Here is a 24,823-nt window from a genome sequence, read left to right as displayed (position 1 = left end):
TTTCAGGGTGTTTTGTAGAAGGCTCTGCGGGTGTTAGGCTTGTATTCCTTAGGGGCTTTTCAAAGTTAAGATAAAGGAAATATGTCATGTTAGGAAATTTCTAAATATTATACAGTGTATTTATTTATGAAAATTATGTATTAAACTATGGTGTGGCTTGTGAATATGTATGTAGTACGAGGATATGTTTTATGTATTATAGTTTCATGATTTTTATGAATTTCAGTACTATGATTTCATGGATTTAAGTACTATGATTATGTGAACTTCAGTACCATGATTTTACGGATTTTAGTACCATGATTATACAAATTCTAGTATTATGAATATGCAATTCCATGTTATGATTATTCATATTTCAGTACGTTATGCAGCATCATAGTTATTATGATTACTTCAGAATCATGGTAAATCAGATAGATATGTATAGAAATATATTATATGATATCAGACCATATTAGACTTGCAGCTATAGAGCACGGTACTGTTGCTACAGATACTATGTTACTTTATGAGTGCAACCACCTATTCAGATAATACGTGATAAAGTCGACCACCTAGGCCCTTGAAGAGGTTAGGCTCCCCATCTAGATATGGGTTGAGGTGGGCAGGTCAACTGACGGAGTTCAGTGATTTATTCCTGATTGGCCAGCCAGGGTAAATCCAGCCTACGGGCCGCACAACCTCGTCATAAGGGGCATGTCATGACACAGATAGCCACAGGGAATAGTTTCAGTTACTATTACCTATGTATTGATTTACAGAAACGGGGATCCTACTTATGTACACTAGAAGTATTTTGAATTATAACTATAATACTGATATGTTAAGCAATCGGGGAAAAGGGATGGTGTACAAAAGAATTTGTACGGTATTTTTGTACTCAATTATTCATGTTTATATGAAACAAATTTCATGATATATATATATATATAGCAGCACATTTGCCACACACTAGTAATAGCATATTTCTTCTTACTGAGCGTTGGCTCATCCCGGTGTTGAAACATTTTTCAGGTGATCCAGGTAAGCGAGCAGATCAGGTTCGCAAATAGAGGGGCGTCTGTAGTGCACTTTCAGCAAAGTGAGTATGTTTTGAAAGGATTTTTGTATTACCCTAGCTAGTTGAGGGTATTTTGAAAAATTCAGATATATGTGTATATGGGGAAAACATGTAGAACTCTAATATTGAGTGATATTGGTTCTATATTGTAAATAATAGTTATAGTTATGTTTATATGATTCTACTTCTCGCTGCTCAGGTTAATATTGTGGTATCAGAGTATATTAATTGTTACAGTGTTTAAAAAAAAAAAAAACCCATTTAATTAAGCAAGTCGTTTCAAATAAAATATGATTTTAGAATAGAATGTATGGTTTTATTTAACATTGTGTAGCATAAATATTATTTTACATGGAACATATTATGTTATGGTAATTTTACGAATAATGTATGTTTTCAGAGATTATGAAATAATGTAGTATATTATGATTTCAAAATACATGATAAATAAATTATTTATTCAAAATGATAAATATGAAATGTTCGGCACAAGACCGTGATTGATAGCCGGCGTAAGGCCGTGTATTATTTATGATTTCGGCGCAAGGCCGTATTCATGAATGTTCCGTGCAAGGCCGCAGATATAAAAGAATTAGGCGCAAGGCCGTGTGTATGTATGTATGTTATTACAGAAAATGCTATCAATCTATTAATGTTAAACAAGTATATTATCATGTATTATATGTTATCAGAACCCGAATGATAGTTCAATTCAGTTTCAGGAGCACGATACCGTAACTATACAGATCAGATTATTATGTTCAGACTTGTGCTAACCACCCTTGCAAGTAGAGGGAATGAGAGATGGATAGTCGATGTGGCTTTCAATATAGAGTTGTAGACGTCCACCTGACAGTCCGAACCAGGGTGTGGAGGGCGCATCGTACTTACAGATATTTTTGACTCGGTAGTGGTCAGCTAGCCATTGTCGAGTCCTGCCTTCGGGCTGCACAACCCATCATGGGAAGGGTAATACATGACATCAGGTAGCTATTCATCTTGGGTAAAAATTCAGTATTATCAGTTATATAAAAAATTTCATGATCAGTATGGCTTATTAGAAATTATGAAAGTATATGATTATTCAGTATGTTATGATTAATGTTTTCTAGTATATGAAATGTACTGTATATGTATTATAGCACCAAATATTCATGTTGTCATACATTTGTATTTAGTTTATTTTCTCTTACTGAGAAGTGTCTCACCCTCAAAACTTAAATAATTTTCTAGAAACCTAGAAAGACCAGCGGAACGAGGCCGCAGTTGAGATAGGTTGATACTACCCTGCTAGGAGGGTAAGTTTTGATCTAGGGATAGGAAATTTATGTTGTGGGTTCCTAAATATGTAAATATTTTTGTATTTTTGGAGATTGTATATAAACACAGTATTCTGGGAATGTAGTTGACTCTGGTATTATGTATTTTATGGTTATGAGAATGTGATTTACATTTACTACTGCTTAGGTTTCTGCTGTGAATGTCATATGTGTCCTCGTTACCCACAGGTTCAGGTGGACTATATTAATAAATATATTTTACTATATGATAAGATAAGCAGGTCATTACATTTTGGTATCAGAGTCTAAGATACTAAGTTTTGTAGACTCTAGAATGCAGCAGTAATAATACCAGAGTATAAGATAAGGGAATTTGAGGTCTGATTTTATTGTCTAGATGCAGGACTTCCGTGGTAGTTTGTGTGATTTTCTTGGGGTGACGATCTCAGGAAAATCATGGTAAACTATCGTCGGGTTAGGTATTTAGGTTGTAGGATTGAACCTTAAAGTAAGATAAGGAGAGATGAATTAATTAGGAATATATTGTATTGGTTAGATGATATGTATAGTGAAGGGGTTCTAAGTTAAGTTATTTATTTTTCAGGATGGACCCTGGTGGCAGTAGTGCCCATGCCAGTGGAAATGAGGGAGTTGGACCCTTAAGCAGTTCGGGTTGTGATACAGATGTTGTATTGCGCAGCGTGGCACAACAAGTTATGACTAAAATTGCCAGGAATTCTAGGAAGCTGGGTGGTTCGTCTGCAAGTCACGGTAGCTCGATCGAGAAATTTATTAAGATGAATCCTCTGACTTTCTCAGAAGGAACTGATCCTACAGTCACTGAAAACTGGGTGCAGGAGATTGAGAAAGTATTTGCAATGCTGCAGTGTACGAAGGAGTAGAGGATGTTGTTTTCTACATATAAATTGATTGGAGAGGCCGAGAGATGGTGGATGGCGATAAAACTCTTAAAGCAGCAGAGGACAGTACTTATGGAGATGACATGGGAGCAATTTAAGGAGATATTCTTCAATAGGTATTTTCCAGTCTCGTCCAGGGAAGTTAAGATTGAAAAGTTCCTGAATCTGAAGCAGGGGCAGCAAACGGTGCAGCAGTACGCGGCAAGGTTCATCGAACTATCTCGCTTCACCCCGTACATTATTCTAGATGAGGCAAAAAAAGTATGACAGTTTGAAAGAGGTCAGAGAAGAGAAATATATAAGCAGGTGTCGATACTGAAGTTGTGGGATTTTGCTGAGCTGGTAGATGGGGCCACTACATCAGAAATTGGAGAGTGGTTGGAGGCTGAGGAGCATAGATAGAAGAAGAGGTCCACACCTTCTGAATCTCAGTAGGGAGTCGGTCGTGGTTTGTGAAAAAGAGGTGGCTACTTTAGAGATCGGAGGCAGGAGACAGGGAATCGTGGTTTTCAGGGGATGCAGCCACTTACAGCTTGCTCGACTTGTGGGAAGAGACACTCGGGGGAGTGTTGTGTCGGGCGAGATATCTGCTACTGGTGTAGGGAGCCAAGGCATGTGAAGAGGGATTGTCAGGTTCAGATTAGTGCTGCTCCTGCTCCTAGACTTGCTCAAGGATGTTATCGAGCACCACATGGAGGCCAGCAGAGGAACATGACTCCAGTCAAGGTTTTTTCTTTAACGCCAAGTGATGCTGAGGCAGCCGGCAACGTGGTGACAGGTATGGTTAGTATGCTTTTATTTAAAGTCATTGCATTATTTGATTCAGGTGCCACACACTCCTTCGTGTCTTAAGGGTGTGTTAAATTATGTGGGGCAGACACACAAAATTAGATGTTGAATTGTTAGTGACTACACCGACTGGGTCAACAGTGAGGTGTAGTAAGGTACTCCATGGTTGTCCAGTTGATGTTCAGAGGAGCATTTTATTTTCTGATTTGGTGGTGCTGGACATGCATGGGTTTGATATCATTTTCGTCATGGATTGACAAGCAGTTAACTCTGCCATTATAGACTGTCGTGCGAGAGAGGTGACATTCAGACCTCCAAGAGAACCAGAATTTAGATTTACAAGGTCACGAATGAAATCTCTATCTTAGATGGTTTCAGCTATTCAGGGAAGGAGACTGCTTCTGAGTGGCTATCAGGGATTCGTGACTTTTTTGAAGGAAATGTTGGGGAATGAAATGAAGCTTACTAATACGCCAGTAGTGAAAGAATTTACAGATGTGTTTCCAGATGAATTATCAGGTCTGCCATATGATCGTGAGGTAAATTTTCCTATTGATCTACTTCTAGGTACAACGCTGATCTTTAAAGTACTGTATCGAATGGCGCCAGCAGAGTTAGTAGAACTGAAGAATCAGTTGCAAGATTTACTTGATAAAGGTTTCATATGACCTAGTGTATCTTCATGGGGAGCTCCAGTACTATTCGTGAAGAAGAAGGATGGGTCTATTAGGATGTGCATAGATTACGGAGAAATTCATAAAATAACAATCAAGAATAAGTATCCTCTACCCCGCATAGATGTTTGTTTGACCAGCTCCAGGGCACATAGGTGTATTCTAAAATTGACTTCAAATCAGACTACCATCAAGTAAAGGTAAGAACAGAGGATGTATCAAAGACAGCTTTCAGGACTAGATATGGACATTATGAGTTCCTTGTTATGCCATTTGACCTGACGAATGCTCCTACAATATTTATGGATTTGATGAATAGAATTTTCCATCCATTTTTAGACCAGTTTTTTGTTGTTTTTATTAATGATGTACTGGTCTATTCGAAGAGTTATGAGGAATATGAAATGCTCAAGAAAAAGAAGTTGTATGCCAAATTCAGTAAATGTGACTTCTGGCTCGAGAGAGTTGTGTTTTTGGGACATGTTATCTCAGGGGATGGAATTTCTATGGATCATAGTAAAATTGATGCGGTAGTGAATTGGGCTAAACCGAGGAACATCCAGGAGATTAGGAGTTTCTTGGGGTTAGTTGGATATTACCGTCATTTTGTTGAAGGATTCTCAGCATTATCAGGGCCTCTAACACGACTGACTAGAAAGAATGTCAGGTTTGAGTGGGATAACAACTGTGGGTAGAGTTTTAAGGAATTGAAGTAGAGGTTTGTCACGGCACTAGTGCTAATCATCCCGTCAGGGGGTGAGAGTTATCTACAGTGATGCGTCCTTGAAGGGACTTGGTTGTGTATCAATGCAGCATGATAGAGTGGTAGCATATGCTTCCAGGAAATTAAAAGAATATGAAAGAAACTACCCTACCCATGATCTTGAATTGGCTATAGTGGTACATGCATTGAAGATATGGAGGCATTATCTGTATGGCGAGTGATGTGAAATTTTCTCTGACCATAAAAGTTTGAAGTATTTCCTCATTCAGAAGGAATTGAATATGAGACAGAGAAGATGGTTGGAGCTTATTAAAAATTTTGATTGTACCATCAGTCTCAAGAAAAGCAAATGTGATAGCTAATGAGATGAGCAAGAAGTCTAAAAGACCAATGTAGCAGGTATGGAAATCTAGTATCCAATCATAATGGATTTGGAGAGACTCGGTATAGAGTTGGTAGAGAGTGATCCTTCAGTATGTATCGCCAGTTTAGTAGTACAACCTACTTTATAGGAAAGGATTAAAGCTACTCAGAAGGAAGACCCAGAATTAGCAGAGGTAATGGTTAGAGTACAGAGTGATCAGGAAGAGGAATTCTACATTATAGATGATGGAGTCCTGCGGTTCCGTTCCTGATTATATGTTCCTATTGATCTTGACATTAGAAAGACTATTTTAGAAGAGGCTCACAGATCTTTGTATACAGTTTATCCCGGCAATATGAAGATGTACAGGGATCAACGAGAGTTTTACTGGTGGAGTGGTATGAAGAAAGAGATTGCCAAGTATATAGCCAGTGTTTGACGTGCTAGAAGGTAAAAGCTGAGCACCAGAGGCCAGAAGGTCAATTGCAGCCGTTATTTATCCTAGAATGGAAGTGAGATCATATATCAATGGACTTTGTTTCAGGGTTGTCATCGGTGTCGCATGACCAAAATACGATTTGGGTGATTGTAGATCGGTTGACTAAGACCACCCATTTCCTTTCTATCAAGATCAGCTACTTCCTCAACCGTTTGGTGGAGATTTACATTCAGGAGATAGTTCGTTCTTACGGGGTGCCAATATCTATAATGTCAAATCGAGATCCACGTTTTACGTCACGTTTCTAGAAAAACTTACAAGAAGCTTTAGGGTCTCAGTTATCGTTTAGCACGACATTCCATCCTCAGTCAGACGGACAGACTTAGAGGACGATACATATATTAGAAGATATGTTTTGAGCATGCATACTAGACTTTGGGGGTAGTCGAACTCGGTTCATGTCACTGATGGAATTCGCATATAATAATAGTTATTAAGCCAGTATTGGCATGACACCGTTTGAGGTACTGTACGGTAGGAAATACCGTTCTCCTTTATATTAGGGCAAGATAGGTGAGCAGTGAGTCATGAGACCAGAATTAGTACAGCAAGCATAGAATAAGATTCGGCTTATCAAGGACAGAATCAGTGCAGCTCAGAGCTGACAGAAGAGTTATGCTAATAATTGCCCCAGGAAATTAGAATTTGATATCGGTGACCATATATTTTTGAAGATAGCTCTGTTAAAAGGGGTTATGAGATTTGAAAGGAAGGGTAAACTTAGTCCTAGGTTCATCGGTCTGTTTGAAATTTTAGGAAAAGTGGGACCGATTGCCTACAGGTTAGCTTTACCACCTGCGTTATCCAGGATGCACGACGTATTCCATGTTTCCATATTGAGGAAATAATTCTTAGATCCTTCTCATATCATCAGTTATAGTGAATTAGAGTTCGGTGATTCACTAGTCTATGAGGAGGTACCAGTACAAATTCTAGATAGAAGAGAACTGGAATTGCATAACAAGAAGATTCCTCTGGTAAAGGTTCTATGGAGAAATCACACGATAGAAGAGGTTTCTTGGGAGCTCGAGGAATAGATAAAACCGAAATACCCACAGTTGTTCCAAGAGGTTCAGTCTTGATCAAGAAAATGTAAGTGATTGTATAATATTTCTTTTGCAGGTACATGTAATAATTTAGTTAGTAAGTAATATTTTAGTTTTGGAGGAATTTTTATTTTACTTAAGTAATCTCCCAGGACTTGAAATGTAATCACGGTATTCTTTCGCCATAAGTGAGGGTAAGTAATAAAATAAGTAGACCGTTTTGCCTTTAAGAGATGATGAGTTATATGAATAGTAAATTTTAAGGACGAAATTTTATAAGGAGGGAAGAATGTAATGACCTGAAGAATACAAGTATTTAAATAATTAAAAGAGAGGAAAATGGAAATTGTAAAAAAGAGGGCGGCAACAAGCGTTCGTCGACAACGTTATATTTTGGGCTCGTCGACGAGGGTGCGTCTCGTCAAAGAGAAGATACCAAAAGGATGTTTTGAGCGACTCTGAATTTCGTCGATGAGGGGTGAGAGTTCGTCGACAAATTGCCTTTTTGACCTTGTTGACGAGGTGACGTAGCTCGTCGATGAAGGCCAGTGAATAAATAGCCCAAACTTCATTTTTTGGCAGGAATTCGACGCACTAAACCCTCTCTCTCTCCTCCTTTCATTTCCTCTCCCTTCTCTCTAAGTTTCTAGGCCGAATTTACACTGGTTCAATGATCTGAAGTCACACGACACTCCTAGGGAAGTTCTCTACATATATGCTAGAGTGGATTGTCGGTGAGCTTATTTTGAAATTCATCCTAGAGACCAGCTAAGGTTTTTTATTCAGAATTTAGCCTTCTCATAGTTAGAGGAAATGTTATTCATGGAAAAATATTGAAGTTTATTTCTGGGAGATATCGTTTTCATGGTATTGAGTGGGGAACCCTTCGAGTGTAGGACCAGTGAATTTTAGGGGGATTACTTTTCAGTAATCAGGTAAAGGAATAAACTAAAACAATCATTTTCCACAATAGTTGATAGAGTCACAGTGATTGAGAGTAACCTATAGAGAGGTTTTGTGACATAAAGTCAGAGGAAGAGACCCACGCCTCCAAATTTTCAAGTAGGGTCTAGTCAGGGGCTGTAAAGGAGGTCAAAGATAGGGGATGGGAGGTCGAGCGGTACAAGATAGAACGAAGCCCCCTCTTTGTTCCATATGCTACAAGAGACACCCAAAATAGTTTCGGGTCAGAGAGATGACATGTTATCGATGTTGTTAGCCTGGCCACATGGCGAGAGATTGTAGCACCGCTAGTTTTGCCCCTGTTCCTAAACCATACCGAGGAGGTCACCAGGCACCTCGAGGCGGATAGCAAAGGAATGCTGCCCCAACACAAGTCTATGCACTGACATCGAGAGATGTTGAGGTGGCAAGAGATGTCGTGACAAGAACTGTCCAGTTTGAATTCAAGGGAGGTCTTTACCAGCTAATTTGGTAATTTTAGATATATATGAGTTCGAGGTAATTCTGGGGGGATGGACAGGCTAGCCGTTACTTACGCTAGTATGGACTGTTATCAAATAGAGGAAGTATTCAGATCTCTAGGAGGACAGGAGTATAAATTTTTGGGATATCGTATGCACACCCCACCAAAATTGTTACCCGCCATTCAGGTGAGGGTGTTGTTGCTAGAGGATTGCCAAGGATATTTGGATTGTGTGAAGGCGGTATCAGAAGGAGAGTTAAGGATAGAGGATATCCTAGTAGTGAGAGAATTTCCTCGTGTGTTCCCTGAGGATTTTTCGGAACTACCTCCTAAACATAAGGTAGAATTTGCTATTGATCTAATTTCGGGAATAGTGCCGAATTCTAAAGCACTGTATAAAATGGCACCGGTAAAATTAAAAGAGTTGAAGGAATAGTTGCAAGAATTGTTGGATAAGGGGTTTATCGGGTCTAGTGTGTCACCCTAGGGGCGCTGGAATTGTTTGGGGAAGAGAAAGATGGGTCGATAAGAATGTGTATTGGCTCGGTTGGGAATTTGATTTGTATACTGCTTAATGTGAAATCTTTTGTGGTTGGTTGAAATTGATTGTTGCTTTTGAAGCCATCTTCAGAATCGAATCCTTCTACTATTAGCAACTTTCTAGTACAAATAAATGTCACCCTTTCCTTCTTGGTCCATTTTACACATGATTTAAGTCTTCTGAGGATGCACCTTAGTCGTCTAGGCAGACCAAATTTAGTTTTTTTCGTTTTAGTTTTTTAAAATCCTTTTTACACTCTTACTTTGATTTCTTATAAAATATTTTTCGAGGTTTTAAATATGGTCTCTAAGTCAGTGGATAACCCTAAAGAGCTTTCAACATATTTCCATAAGATATTTAAATACGAAGTAATTGCATAAAGATTTCTTAGGACTTTTGACATTGTAAGCACTTAAATCTTCATGCTTATTCTTTCTTTGGCTCTATCTTGTCTTTAAGCTTTTAGCAAGTTCTCTTTCATGCTCTCACGATCTTCAAGCTTTATTAGAGCATCTTTGAATCCATGTCTTTTAAGCTTCATTTGATCATCTTTCTTTGGAGTATAAGTTTTCATTGATCTTTGTGAACATTTGACCTTGTATTCTCATACTTGAGTCTTGAAATATCATTACTTAACCAAATATGTTAAGTTACTCTTATTTGTTATCATCAAAATAAGATTATAAGTCTTATATGGCCAACAATCTCCCCCTTTTTGATGATGACAAATAAGGAGCAAAAAAATTGACTAAGCCTTACAAAGACTCCCCCTTACAATAAGCATCAACTTAACAATATATGCAATATTAGGATCAATTTCAATGTCATCCTCATGTATCAAAATCACATCATTCAAAATATCATGCTTAATTTTTACCCAAAATTTCTTTCCCTTTTGACATCAATAAAAAAGAATAAGATATCAAGAAAAAAAAAACATATAAATACTAAGGCAATAATTGTATATCATAATTGTCAATGATTTCCATAAATCATGATATCATTATTTATCAAGTTTAACTCCCACTAAATGAAATGTATTTTATATTCAATAGGTTTAGACTACAAAGATACCAATTGTGTTTTTAAATTTATCATGTCATACATCAAATATTAATTTATTTCATGTAAGTTGTAGAGACCCGAAGAATTATAGAAATTAAGTAAATAAAAGAAAGGAGAGAAAAGGAAGAATTCCAAGGGGGCTCAATAGGGTCTTGTCGACGAGCGTAGAGTGTTCGTCGACGAGCAGGCTTCTTGGGATCGCCGAAGAGGTGACGCGTCTCGTCCACGAGAATTCATCGAGAGGGTTATTCTCAGGACCTGAAACTTATCGACGAGGGTCGGTGCTTGTCTACGAACCTCATTCTTGGACTTGTCGATGAGGCGCCGTGGCTCGTCAACGAGGCCATGTGGGCAACACTCTATATAAGGCCGAAAATCACATTTTTCAGCGAGAAACCTGCATGCAACCTCACTTTCTCTCTCTAAAATTCACCCCTCTGACTTCTCTTTAGGTTTCTGGTTTCGTTCTTCATCGATTCGTTGATCAGAAGCCGTCATGCTACTCCTGGGAAGATTCTTTACAAGTTTGCTGAAGTAGTTTGTTGGTTAGGCCAACTTGGACACTATCCCAAAATTTGGGTAAGTTGGTTATTTTAGACTTTATATTTGAGGTTTCTGGATTTAGGAAAATGCTTTAAACAGAATAATATTGAAGTTTTGTTGGGAAAAATATAATTTTAGGGTGTTAAGCTGGGGAACACACGGGTATAGGTTTGTTTAAATTGTGGGCTTCTCAGTAAGCCTGGTAAGGGGATAAATTAAGACAGCATTTTTCATGTAGTTATTTATTATTATACAATATTTATTTTCAAGAAAATATGTATGTTATAGAACTATTTTGAGGTAAGAGGATAAATTAAATCAACATTTTTCATGTAGTTATGACATTGAAATTGATCCTAATATTGCATATATTGTTAAGTTGATGCTTATTGTAAGGGGGAGTCTTTGTAAGGCTTAGTCAATTTTTTTGCTCCTTATTTGTCATCATCAAAAAGGGGGAGATTGTTGGCCATATAAGACTTATAATCTTATTTTGATGATAACAAATAAGAGTAACTTAACATATTTGGTTAAGTAATGATATTTCAAGACTCAAGTATGAGAATACAAGGTCAAATGTTCACAAAGATTAATGAAAACTTATACTCCAAAGAAAGATGATCAAATGAAGCTTAAAAGACATGGATTCAAAGATGCTCTAATAAAGCTTGAAGATCGTGAGAGCATGAAAGAGAACTTGCTAAAAGCTTAAAGACAAGATAGAGCCAAAGAAAGAATAAGCATGAAGATTTAAGTGCTTATAATGTCAAAAGTCCTAAGAAATCTTTATGCAAGTACTTCGTATTTAAATATCTTATGGAAATATGTTGAAAGCTCTTTAGGGTTATCCATTGACTTAGAGACCGTATTTAAAACCTCGAAAAATATTTTATAAGAAATCAAAGTAAGAGTGTAAAAAGGATTTTAAAAAACTAAAACGAAAAAAACTAAATTTGGTCTGCCTAGACGACTAAGGTGCATCCTCAGAAGACTTAAGAGGCACTTCAGAAGACTGAAGATTTCGTTCAGTCTATTGAAGAATTTCTTTAGAAGACTAAAGAATTAGTTCAGTTTACTGAAAATTTTTCTGAAGGAATACAGAAGGGGCAGTACACCCTCAGAAAACTGAACCCTTAGTTCAGTCGTCTAATCTGAGACTTCAGAAAACTAAACCCTCAGTTCAGTTGTCAGACCCTGTGTCCAGTTCAAATTTTTAGTGTGTTAAGGAACATCAAAAAACTGAACTTGATAGTTCAGTCATCTGAACACTGTTAACGGTTAGAAATTTTAAATGTTTTAAATTTCAAATAATGGTTTCTTATGCCCTAAATTTTCTAAAAACTTGGAAGATACTCCAAGTAATCTTGGCAGCACAAAATTACTTTTCTAAGCTTGTAAATACATGGTTTTGCAAGTCAAATTATACCAAGAATTGAAAAATCTGCTGAAAGTCATCTTGCTATCAAATCTCTCTCTTGCTCACTCATTGGAAAATCTGAATTGCTGAATTTCTGAAGTGATGACCCATCATACTCTAATCTCTACTCCTGATTATCATCTAGAGAAGGATATTGGTGAAATCTTACTAGAGTTTCAATCTTATTTCAATTTGATATTTAAATATTGAAGTATCTAGTATTTGAAATTATACTAATCTACTTTATGTGAGAGTGTTCTCGTACGTAAAGTTTATTTCTTGTTTCTTGTAGTGATTGACAATTCTAGGTTGTTGAATCGTTGACCGAATGTGAGGTATCACTTGGAGAGGTATTGTTCTAACCTATTAAAGGAGTGATCAAGCATGAGGTATTACTTGGAGAGGCATTGCTTTAACCCGCTTAAGAAGTGTCTAAGCGTGGGGTATCACTTATAATGGTTTGTTTCGCCCAGAAAGGAACGGTATAAAGGAATCCTTTGGTGGTATTGGCCAAACGCAAGGACGTAGGCTGGAGATAAGATGAACCTCATAAAAAATGTGGTATCACTCTCTTGCCTTGCTCTCTTTAAATTCCAAAAAATATTAACTGCATGGTTGAAAGAAAGTGTTTGATTTCATTTTGTGCATCATATTGAGAAACCAAATTCATTCACTACTGGGCTTACATAAATTCACAGGGCTACAAACAAGCAAATAACTTGAGGTCTTGCAAAAACTAAAATTGCCAAAAAGTTGCACAATGTATCTTAATTTGGTACTTTGTGATTTAGTGGTTATTTGATTGTTTGAAGTATTGTCTACTTGTGTTGTGTTGAAGTTTGGGTTTGTGGATTGAATAAGTAAATAAGCCTATGCTGTATGATTGTTAAATTAAAAAAAGGGCTAAGAATTATTGTAAAGAATTAAAAGAAAATTTTTATAACCCAATTCACTCTCCCCCCCCCCCTCCCTCTTGGGACTACACCTCAACTTTCATATGGTTTAAGAACCATGAGGATCAGTTGTATTGGAATTGGTGTATTCCCAATAGGGGGTGAATTGGGTATTTAAAATTTTCTTTCTAAGTCAATTCAAAATTCAGCAATAGCATTACACAAGCCTAGGGTCTTTCTATACCATCATAAACTTAATCAAGAATTAAACGCAAACATTCAAGTGCTGAAATTTAAATTACAGAAATTAAAAAACAAGCACAAGAAATGTTATCGGGGTTCAGTCAATACTGCCTACGTCCCTACCTCAAGCTCACAAGTAAGAAGATTCTACTAAAGCTCGCTTAACGGGTGGAGTAATACCTAATACAACACCTAAACAGGATGGTGCACCTAACTTTTCTGACTAGGTTAAAGCCAATCTAAGACTTTTCAGATGGCAAGTCTCCCTCTTCAGGCCCACGCTTGGAATATAACAGATAATTAAATTTGTGTAAAAACAAATATGCTTCTTACACTAAGAAGATATGTACCACTATACTCAATCAATTTATGCACTCACATATGATAGGATATTAAGCTCAAGTGAGATTTTGTTAACTGATGTGTTAACTTTCAACAATATGTATGTCAATGTGTGTATGTGAGAGTAAGACTTTTGATTTCAAGATAATATGCTTGTAATGTGCATAATCAAAAGGTCTCTATAACCCTTAAATAAAGATCATAATAATAATTTTCAAATGTAAAGCACAATAGATAATAGGGTTAAGCTTGCTAAAAAATGTTTTTGTCAAAGCACAAAACAAGCTTATGAATCTTGCAATGACGATGCAAGATCTTAAGCCAAGTAAAATTTTTTCCCAATACAATATTTATAAGTGAAATATTATGGGAAAAACCTTAAGAAACTCTCCAAAAATAAATACACTATCAAATAAAAATGAGGGAGAGTTAAATCTTGTAAGGTGAATATGAAACACTAATCTCTCTCAAAATGAAAGGCTAGATAAGTATGTAGAAGAGATTTTGGCAATGAGAATGAAAAATATGAAAGTAGGAATGATTTAACCCAATAAAGTTTTCAGAGAATTTTGGCTAATCTAAAGCCCTAATCCTCTCTTAATTTTGCAAATGAGGAGGTATTTATAGAGTTGGAAAGAATTATAACCGTTGGGGACACGCTGAATTTTTTGGAAAAAGATTAAGTGAGTTTGAGTAAAAATAACCCAGTTTAACATTGGTAAAAATTAAGCAACTGAGAGGTTCGGTCGACCATTTTTAAGGTTCGGTTGACCGGGTTATTCAGTTCGGTCGACCAGGATGTTATTGAACTGAGGTGATGGTCGACCAGACTTGAGGCAATTTTTGAACATCCGAGGTTCAATCGACCATGCTAAGTTCGGTTGATCGAAGTTGGATGTTCAGTCGACCAAGCCAATTTTCAACTTCAGGTTCGATCAACGAGGGCGTTGGAATTTTCTCACATGCCAGTTTGGTCGACTAGGACGTTCATGTACATTTTAAGGACGGTCGACCAAATGGTCAAACTTTTGACCCTATGGAGGTTCAGTCAACCAAAGATCTATGTGTTTTGATTCGGTCGACCGAACATACAAAGATTATGCATTTTAGTTCTAATTTCATTTGAAGTCACCTCTATTCACATGATTATTACTTCTAAGATATATAGGGACTTTTTCATGCAATAATTTAGGACCTATGGTCAATCTTAGGCCTTTGAGCTTATTTGTACTATCATGCAAGCAATGCATTAATTATAAGAGACCATTAATATTTAAATAATATAGACCCGAATAAAACTTAATTAAATTACAACATATAAATGTTCTGGGTCTTTATCTTCTTCAAGTTCATGTGCATGCACCATATGATACTTCCAATTGATCCTGCACACAAATTCATCAACCATCAACTATCAAAGTATTTGTCATAATCAAAAACGGGATATGACCTATAAGGTCAACAATCTCCCCTTTTTTATAATGATAAATACCTTATGCAAAAGTGGGTACAGCCAAGAAAGACTCCCCCTGAAATTATGCATAAGAGAAATGTAAAGATTGTAAAAATGCAAACATTTCCTAAAGTACCCAATTTTGCCTAACTTCTCCCCCTTTTGGCAACAACAAAAAAGGTCATGACAAATTTAAAGTATATAGGCAAGGCATGGAGTATGAACCATTTAAATACAAGATATGGTTGGGAATATTTTTAGAAAATTTGACAGTATGTCATTTGAAAATAGAGAATTTCCCAAAAGTATCTGTATAGAGATGACCTGATTGAGTTCAAATTTACAAGTTATCCACAACTAACAACTCAAATAGTTCAGTATGATCAAAATGGAAAACATAAATATAACTGTCAACATGCAAGAGATATAAGAGCCATGCGTTGCACCACACAAACAAACTCACAAAGAAAAAAGCAAAGATGGATTTAGACTTCTCAGAGCCATAGATTTTTAGAACACGTAGTTCCCCCTAAGTTTGTGCACCCTATCAATTTTCTACATGGCACACATAAAACATAATTAGAAAAATATAACCATTTTGATCCTAAGAATTTAACAGTCACATGCAAAATCATATGGTGAACACAAGGACTGTGTGACAACCATGAAGAACAGTGATACGAATACTGTGGGTGGTGGAGTAGGACCTTCCAGTATGGGGGGCAGAGATTTCGACGCGATATTGCACAGTGTCACTCAGCAGGTAATGGCTGAGATGGCTAGAGGTTCAGGGGAGCGGAGTTGCATGATCGAGTAGTTTACGCGAATGAGATCCCCATCATTTTCTGGAGGAGCTGACCCACTGGTAGCTGAAAAGTGGCTCCAGGACATAGAGGATATGTTGGCGGTGTTGCCATGCACGGATGAGCAAAAGATCTTATTTGTGACGTTTAAGCTAACAGGGGAGGCAAAGTGCTGGTGGAGATCAGCGAGGTTGTTGGAAGAGTAGAGACCGGATCCTGTGGCGGTGACGTGGAGCCGCTTCAAGGAGATGTTTTTCGAAAGGTATTTTCTCACTACAGCTAGGAGTGCAAAGGTGGCAGAGTTTCAGCATCTGACGCATTCCGTCCACACAGAGAGCTAGAAGACAATGATGAAATCTCTCTATTGATGTTGTAAATTACCAAGATACACATGTCAAAATAGCAGCATTATTAGCACCAAATATTTTTGTCCATGCCCACTTCACCTTTGTACCAAGATTTATTTTACACATAGCATGTATCCACTTTGGAAGCATTTGATATGAAAGATCTTAGTCTCCAAACACCCTTGCAACTGCCATTTGCTTCCTGAGTCAAACCTTTCTATACGAGACATGGTATTGGTACTTTGACCTCAGGTGTGCTTGCAAAGTTGCAATGGAAGCACCAACATCACTCTTGATAATTTCAATGATTTCATTTGCAACTAAGTTGGACCTTAGTTACAGGTGGTCTTGCGAGAGAGTCTCATTTATGCATGTATATGACCCTATGTATTATGTAATTTCAAAGAGCTCATGTTTTCTACGTTGAGTTGCACGCAACCTCCAAGCATTACTCTCGTCTGCATTGCACCTAACCACCCATGTGGTTGGGGTGGATTGCACCACCTTGAAGTTATAATGTGTTTTCACATGGTGGACGGGCACAAAGTGGATCAGATCATCCTTTGTGTCCAAAATCATACTCTTCCAAATTTCGAGACACCATCCCACCGAGTACCCTCAAGGGAACTTTCAAATTCAGTTATGATATTATCGACTTTGACATCGACCATGTATGCTAATGACGGTACGTAGTGTACCCTTCTCTGACCCCCATATGTGTTCTGAGGAGGCGTGATAACTTCTTCATATTGAACCTCATAATCATTCCGTCTACCGGTTTCATCTACCCCTACGTTTGTATTTTCAAAATCTTCCTATAAATCCTCTTCTTCCTCTAATTCAAGGTCACAGTCCATATCAGGTTGCATTGGCTGGACCGTGTATGACCCTCCCTCATTTATGACAATAGATGAAATCATTTGGAAGTCTAGTAGAGACACAGCTCCAGTTGAACTTTGGTCATGCCTATACTCTGTTGATGGTTGTGATTCATGATAATAATTGGTTCCCACATTGAATCCTTGCAAAGTAGTCTCCTCACATTGAAGCTCTGTTGATAAGAATTTCGGCTGAAATGATGTACTGGGGACGTCATTCAAACCTAAAACTGTTGTCACTTGTGAAAGGTGATCAAATAGCCTGCTCATCTCAGCAGTATCGTATTCGTTATATGGTTGAGGATGGAGAAATGCTTCCCCCTGCACAATTGGAGCTCCATCCATATTGCTGCTTTGAGGAATGTGTTTAACAAATATCTCAACTTTATACACGTCCAGACAAGAACTCTGCGAGTCCAACACAATTAGGACATCTGCATTATCTTTTATTGGGACGTCGACATAGAAAAAATTCCACCACCTCCTCGTTGCAAATATCACAATGTCAATTATAACATGTATTTATATGGATAAATATATAATCCTTCATATATTTTTCGTTTAAAACTTTCTAACTTCATCCTTCTTCTAACTTGAATGACCTCCGTTGGCCTTGTGCTGTATTTAGTATCAATCAATCCATGCATAATCTCACTATTAATGTATAATAAAATTGTAACTTTGTTAACTAATGAATTTGACATCATTATAAATTTTCAAAAATAGAGTTTATCTGCAACATAAAGAAATTTTCATCACAATAATAAATATTATGATTAAATCACAATAGAAATAAAACAATTATCTTACAAAACGTCTATATTTTCATTTACATAAACAATTATCTTATAGAATATATTAATGCCTCAATATGAAATGAAATTAATGTACAAAATGAAAGTGAAAACTGATAATTAGTTAAACATTGAATTAGCTAACACCGTTGTTACTAACCCTTGCAAGAAAATAATTCTAAAAATAAATCTCCAACAAGTTCACACAACATTGAAAGGTGGTGAAGGAGGTTGGAGGATAAAGGGAAAAAAAATGAAATGAAAGAAGGAGAAAGGATGAGTGAAAGTAGGGGGGGAGATGAATGAAAAAATATGAGACTGGGCACGCAAGGGAGGGCGTAAATAAGTACACAAGCTGCATGATTTGGTACGTGAATAAGTTGGTAAGTGCATGTCAAAATCAATTTTTGGAAAATCGATTTTATAACTTTTCACATAATAAATGTGCATATGAGGGAGGTAGGTGTCACAACCAAACCGACTTTCCAAAAGTTGATTTGGTTATTTGACGTTTTTTTTTTTTTTTTTTGGGTTTTTTGTGTCTGTGCGTGGTGTCTCATTGTTACGAGGCTGAGGTAGAGAACCAACTTTTGGAAAGTCGATTCTCTTCCTTCTCTTTTGTTTGATTTTTCGTGTCCCAACTGCTGCATAGGGTTTTGTAATTTTTTTTTACTACCAAACTGACTTTTGAAAAGTTAATTATGTACGATTATATATTTTTTGCTCCGACCGTACATATTTATGTTTTTTTTATTTTATTTTTTCCATAAAAAACTCATTCAATATTCATATTTTTAAGTCTTTTCTTTAGGTGATCTCAACATACCTAAAAGTCCAAGGGGATAGGCATTGACCACCTCCTAACTGTACTTGGACTTAGTCTAATGATTCTTAAATTTCAGCTTTTTGCTTTTGGCTGCATTTAAGCCTTATCTTGATAATGGCTGAGTGAGCTATTAACTTAGACGTCCCTTAATTTGAATATTATAACTCCCATTTTCCTCTAAATTTCAACTTCTATTCCATAAATCCGATTAAAAATTTTACTTGAAAAAAGAAAAATAAAATAAAATAGAATTATTTTCTATTATATTTTTTATATTAAATTCTATTAAAAATAAAAATTTATTTTTACATAATTAAAAATTAACAAAAAATAAATAATAATTATATGTAAAATCAAACTTACTTTCCTCTAATCAAATATGAAAATGTGGATTCCTCGATATATATTTTTCTTTTCTTAATATATTTTAAATTTCAAATGGAGCCTAAAGTTTCAAACATTATTTCTAGCTTCTTATGCTATTGACAAAGAAGACTCTCTTAAAATGCTACAAAAAAGAATTTGCACTTCCTCCTTGTCAGGGTTATAGAAGAAAAACAGAGCATATAGGAAATGAAAGAATTTCCTCATATATTTTATCATTATCTGAATGTGTGTGTGTGTGTGTGTATATATATATATATATATATATATATATATATATGCATTTTAAAGGAATCAAAAAGGGAATAAAAGCTGTTATGGTAACCGTAGACAATAACAAACCTATTGTCTACGATTTTACAAAGAATGCTGTGTTTGTGAAAATGCTTAGCCTATACATGACTAAGAGACATCAAAGCTTTTTATTCTAATACGCCCCCTCGAGTTCAAGGGTGTGTCAATAGCATTGAGACTCACCTTGAAACGAGTGAATTTGTCAGCTACAAGAGGCTTTGTAAGCACATCAGCAACTTGGTCTTGGGAGCTTGTAAAGGAAACTCTCAAAGTCTTGGTAGCCACTCTATCCTTGACAAAATGGTAGTTAATATCCATATATTTTGTCCTGGAATGGTACATAGGATTTGCAGAAAGATAAGTGGCCCTAAGATTGTCCCACCATAAAATTGGGGCTTGAGATAGAGGAATATCGAACTCACACGTAAGAGTTTGTAGCCATATGAGTTCGGCAGCTGATGATGCAATGGATTTGTATTCTGCCTCAGTTGATGACCTGGCCACAGTGGACTGCTTTTTGGAGCTCCAGGAGATCAAATGTTTTCCCAAGAGAATGCAATATCCTCCGGTAGAGCGACGATCATCTAGACAGCCCCCCTAATCGGCATCAGAGTAGGCTTGAAGAGTAAGACCAAATTGAGAGGCAAAAAATAGTCCATGGTTGATGGTAGATTTTAAATCTCAGAATTCTCTTGGCTCCACTCCAATAAGAAAGTTTTGGTGCATGTAAAAACTAACAAACCTTATAACCTGAGAAGGAAATGTCAGGGCCGGTGATGGACAAATATAGTAACCCCCCTACAATACTCCGATATAGTGTGACATCCTCAAAATCAGGAACATCATGCTTAAACAATTTTAAAGAGGCAGCCATTGGAGAGGTCATTGGCCTGACTTGAAGCATGTTGCTTCGAGAAAGAAGACTTTTAAGATATTTGCATTGAGACAACATAATATCATCCTTAAGATAATCCACTTCAATGCCAAGAAAAAAAGAAAGTCGACCAAGGTTCTTCACAAGAAAGCACGGCCTAGGTCATTAATCAAACAAGTAACAGTAGACGGTTTTGAGAAAGTGATGACAATGTCATCCATGTATACTAACAAGTAAATCTGAGTATCAAGATGTGTAAGAATGAAAAGTGATGGATCAACCTTAGAAGCAAAGAAATCATAGTCAAGAAGCCATCTACTTAGATGGGCAAACCAAGCTCTTGGAGCTTGTTTGAGACCATAAATCGCCTTCTGAAGTTTGAAAACGTGATGAGGCCGGGTTGGATCAGCAAAGCCTTAGGGCTGCTGCATATAATCATCAAATAATAGGTCATGTAAAAAGGCATTTTGAATATCAATTTGATGCATAGCCGATCCTTTGGAGACCACAATAGACAACACAAGCCAAATGGTAGTTGGCTTTACAACCGGACTGAAGGTTTCTTCAAAATTAATCCCAGGCTGTTGGTGATACCCTTTTGCAACCAAACGAGCCTTACTTCTTTCAAAAGAACCGTCCGTATGAGTCTTGGTGCGATAAACCCATCGGTAGCCTAAGACGTTTCTGTGAGGGGCAGGAGGAATGAGTGTCCATGTTGAGTATTGAAAAAGAGCATCATACTCAGCCTGCATAGCTTGATTTCATTATGAGAAATGAGAGGCATGACTGAAACTCGAAGGATCATTCAGGACCTGCGTAAAGAAGGTGAGACAATGTTGAGTGGGGTAGGCAACGATACCATCGGTAAAACGACGAGGACGAGAAGAATTTCTTTGGGCTCGAGTAATTCTAAGGGATCGTGGTGGAACTAAGATAGGAGAAGGAGAGGGAGGATGTGAAGCACGAGCAGATTGAGATCGAGAAGGAGCAGACGATGGTCTTGAAGTAGGGTTTGAGATTGGTAAAGTGTGGGATGAAGGGGATGGAATCGAAGAGGAAGGATATGGTGCTGGACAAGGAGACGGGGCTGGGCCAAGAATAGAAAGGCTGGAAGTATCAGAGGATGTATGTAGTAATGGGCCAAGAATAGATGGGCTAGAAGTATTAGGAGATGTATGAGGTAATAGGCCAGGCTAGGAGACAGGGAAAACGGGTAAGATGGCTTGGGCTGGAACTAAAGGAGGTGGAGATGAAGTAGGTTGTTTGCGTGAGAAAGGAAAGGACAACTCATTAAAAATTACAACATGAGAAATGTAAAGTTTATTAGTCTGGAGGTCCATACATCTATATCCTTTATGGGCTAAGCTGCAACCAAGAAACACGCAAGAAGTGGACCGAAAATTGAATTTGTGATAAGTGTAAGGTCGTAAATTTGGCCAACACTCACAGCCAAACACTTTGAGGAATTTATAATCAGGTTCAGACTTATAGACCATCGAATAAGGGGATTTATTTTTAAGAGTGGGTGTTGGAGGTAAATTAATGAGATAAACTTCGATTTTAAAGGCTTCGAGCCAATAAGCAAAAGGAAGAGAGGAATGGGCGAGAAGGGCAAGCCCAGTCTCAACAATGTGAAGATATTTGCGTTCCACAAGCCCATTTTGTTGATGAGTGTGAGGGCATGAGAAACGATGAGTAATCCCAAGTTGTTTGCATATAAAGGTGAGTGGTTTAAATTCACCACCTCCATCAGTTAGTAACTTAATTAACTTGGAATTGAACAATCGTTCAATAAATGGCGAAAAGGTTGAGAAAATATGATGCACGTCTTATTTTAATATCATCAGGAAAAGCCAAGTGAAACGAGTATAGTAATCAACAAATGAAATGTAGTATTTATAGCCATTGTGAGAGGCATAGTGGGTCGGGCCCCATACATCAGCACACATTAACTCTAAAGGCCTAGCATAATGGGCCGAATTTGCTAGAAATGGAAGTTGATGACATTTAGCAAGTAGACAAGCTAAACAAAAGAAAACCGAGTCTGTTAGGAAATAAGGCAAGTGCTTGGAGTGCAACACGCACGAAAAGAAAGTAAGAGAGGGATGCTTAAGCCGCCGATGCCACTGATCAACTGAAGTTCGTTCACCAACATGGGCAGATAGGGAAGGCAGATTAGGCGTGGTGGTAGGGAAGATGTAAAAGTCGTCACGGGTGAGCCTGGTGAGGAGGATTTTCTATGTCTCAGCCCTGTCCTTCACACAAAAATAAGTGGCATGAAATTCAAAATAGCTATTGTTATCATTGCAGAATTTAAGAACGTAAACAAGATTTTTAGTAATAGATGGGACATGAAGAAGATTACAAAGAAGAAAGAGAGGGATTGAATTTAAGAGAGGAATCATCGAATTTGTCGATGGAAATGTCGGCACCATCACCCACGCCAATGGTCTCATTTCCTGCATAAGGCTCCGACAACAAGTTCAAGTTAGACAGATCATAAGTAAGATGATGAGTGGCAGCGGAATCGCGGTACCAAACCAAATCAAAGGAAGGAAGTTATGCTGTGCAGTTTGCTGAGGTCTTTAGTGCTTCATACTGGTAGGTGTGATTGAACCGCTGGCGGCACTAAAGCGCAACATACCCAGTCTTGTGACAAACTTGGCAGATCGAATAGTGAGAGTTATATTGCTGATACTGCTGTGGTTGAAACAGTGGAGAGGAGTATTTTGACGACTGAGTACATCCAACACGGGTGTTGGAGAAATGATGACCTCGTCCACATCCTTGACGACCTCCCTGAAAGGAGATGCAACCACGTTGGTCACGTGAAGCGGAGCTAAAATGAGCAGATGGCTCGACAGAAGTAAAGGAGGAATGATTATTGTGGGAAAGATGAGTTTCATAGATAAGCAGCAATTGATAGAGTTCATAGAAAGAAATGGGGTCTCTGCGCGTGGTAATGGAGGTCACAAATGATTCATAGGAGGAACCAAGACCATTGAGAAGGTAAGTGATCATCTCCTTCTCGGACAAAGGTGTGCTAGAGGAGGCAAGAGAGTAAGCTAATTGTTGCAACTTGCCAAAATAGTATGAAATCAATTGGTCGCCCCTAGACAAATTCATGAATTGAAAACGGACTTGAAACTCTTTAGCTTGAGATTAGAAAGAAAGCATGGAAGAGATGGAGGTCCATAACTAGTAAGAAGTAGTGGAGGAAAGGACATGAGTTAAAATAGATCCAGAGAGGGATGAGAAAAGAATACCCAGTACGAGTTGAACTGTCTTGCGCCCAGCATGAAAATTTGGGTTGGGTTTTGGGAGTTGAACAGATGAGCTAGAAAGAAATTCTGGAGGTGGAAGGGAAGATCTATCAATGAAAGAGAAGAGGTCCTGACCTTTGAGATATGCAAATGTTTGGACCTTCCAAAGAAGGTAGTTTTCGGAGGTTAATTTTGTGGTGACAATGTGATAGAAGGACGAAGTAATGGTAGGATTCGGAAGGGAAGGTGAGGAAGGAAGAGAAGGAGGAGGAGGAGGAGGTGGAGGAACGTCAGCCATGGATCTTGGACGATGAGTCAGTGGAGCTCTGATACCATGTCAAGCTTGCAGAAGAAAAACAGAGCATACATGAAATGAAAGAATTTCCTCATATATTTCCTCATTATCTAAATGTGTATATATATACATTGTATCTAGAGACTCAAAAAATTGAATTAATGAGAAAATAAAGAAAAGAAGGAAATTTGGTTTGGTGTAGACCAAATCATCAACAGTTGTGTGGGAGGCCAGAAAACCGTCAACGATTTTGTGTAACTAGCGGCCTAGTAATGGTAAAACAGTAAAAAACGGAAGGGTTAAGATACTAACAGTGCTGAATTAAAGGAAAATCCTACAAGTTCATTTCATTTAAACAAAAATAAATCCCTCTCTCTCTCTCTCTCTCTCTACCATGAAACCCTCTCCCTTCTTTCTTCGATTTCTCTCCAATTTCAACCCGATTCAACGATCAAACGCCACCACGGGGTCCTAGGAGCGACCCTTAGCAAGTTAATCGAAACAGATTTTCGATTTAGGCATTCTAGGCACCACTCCAAAGTTGAGGTAAGGGTGGTGAATATGTTAAATGTTTGGAATTTAATTGATTAAATGGAGTGTATGGGCCTAGGAAATGTGAATATGATTATAATTCTGGGGTTGAATTGATTGAACTGGGAAAATATGATATCAGGATTTTGAGCTCCGAAATGCCGCACATGTGGGTTTAGGATCTTCATGGGAATTCTCTCAGTAAGCAAGTAAGGGGAATAAATTATAACAAGTATTTTTGGGAAATTAACT

At 37.5% G+C, this 24,823-nt stretch overlaps 1 protein-coding gene and 1 non-coding gene across 2 annotated transcripts; both read right to left on the bottom strand.

The window, feature by feature from the left end:
- Window positions 1-1,690: 1,690 nt before the first annotated feature.
- LOC131145492 (uncharacterized) lies at window positions 1,691-21,511 on the bottom strand. Its single transcript, XM_058094594.1, has 3 exons — window positions 20,031-21,511; window positions 19,792-19,936; window positions 1,691-2,009 (listed from the first exon to the last, which is right to left on the bottom strand). The coding sequence occupies exons 1-3, from the start codon at window positions 20,048-20,050 to the stop codon at window positions 1,836-1,838; spliced, it is 339 nt and encodes a 112-aa protein (XP_057950577.1). The 5' UTR covers window positions 20,051-21,511; the 3' UTR covers window positions 1,691-1,835.
- Window positions 21,512-23,382: 1,871 nt separating this feature from the next.
- LOC131147039 (small nucleolar RNA Z247) lies at window positions 23,383-23,522 on the bottom strand. The gene has a single exon (XR_009134570.1). It is a non-coding gene; the product is annotated as a small nucleolar RNA Z247 (small nucleolar RNA).
- Between the last annotated feature and the right edge of the window lie 1,301 nt (window positions 23,523-24,823).

Source organism: Malania oleifera, chromosome 13 (genome assembly GCF_029873635.1).
Source record: "Malania oleifera isolate guangnan ecotype guangnan chromosome 13, ASM2987363v1, whole genome shotgun sequence".
NCBI lineage: Eukaryota > Viridiplantae > Streptophyta > Magnoliopsida > Santalales > Ximeniaceae > Malania > Malania oleifera.
The sequence above is the reverse complement of the archived record's forward strand: the minus strand, read 5'-3'. Positions and strand labels throughout refer to the sequence as shown.

Coding starts and splice junctions, on each gene's coding strand:
- LOC131145492 (XM_058094594.1), bottom strand. CDS start 20,050: ATGGCTACAAACTCTTACGT. Junction 19,937..20,030: donor ATGGCTACAAACTCTTACGT/GTGAGTTCGATA, acceptor GTACCATTCCAG/GACAAAATATATGGATATTA. Junction 2,010..19,791: donor ACAAATTCACTCGTTTCAAG/GTGAGTCTCAAT, acceptor TGGGTTGTGCAG/CCCGAAGGCAGGACTCGACA.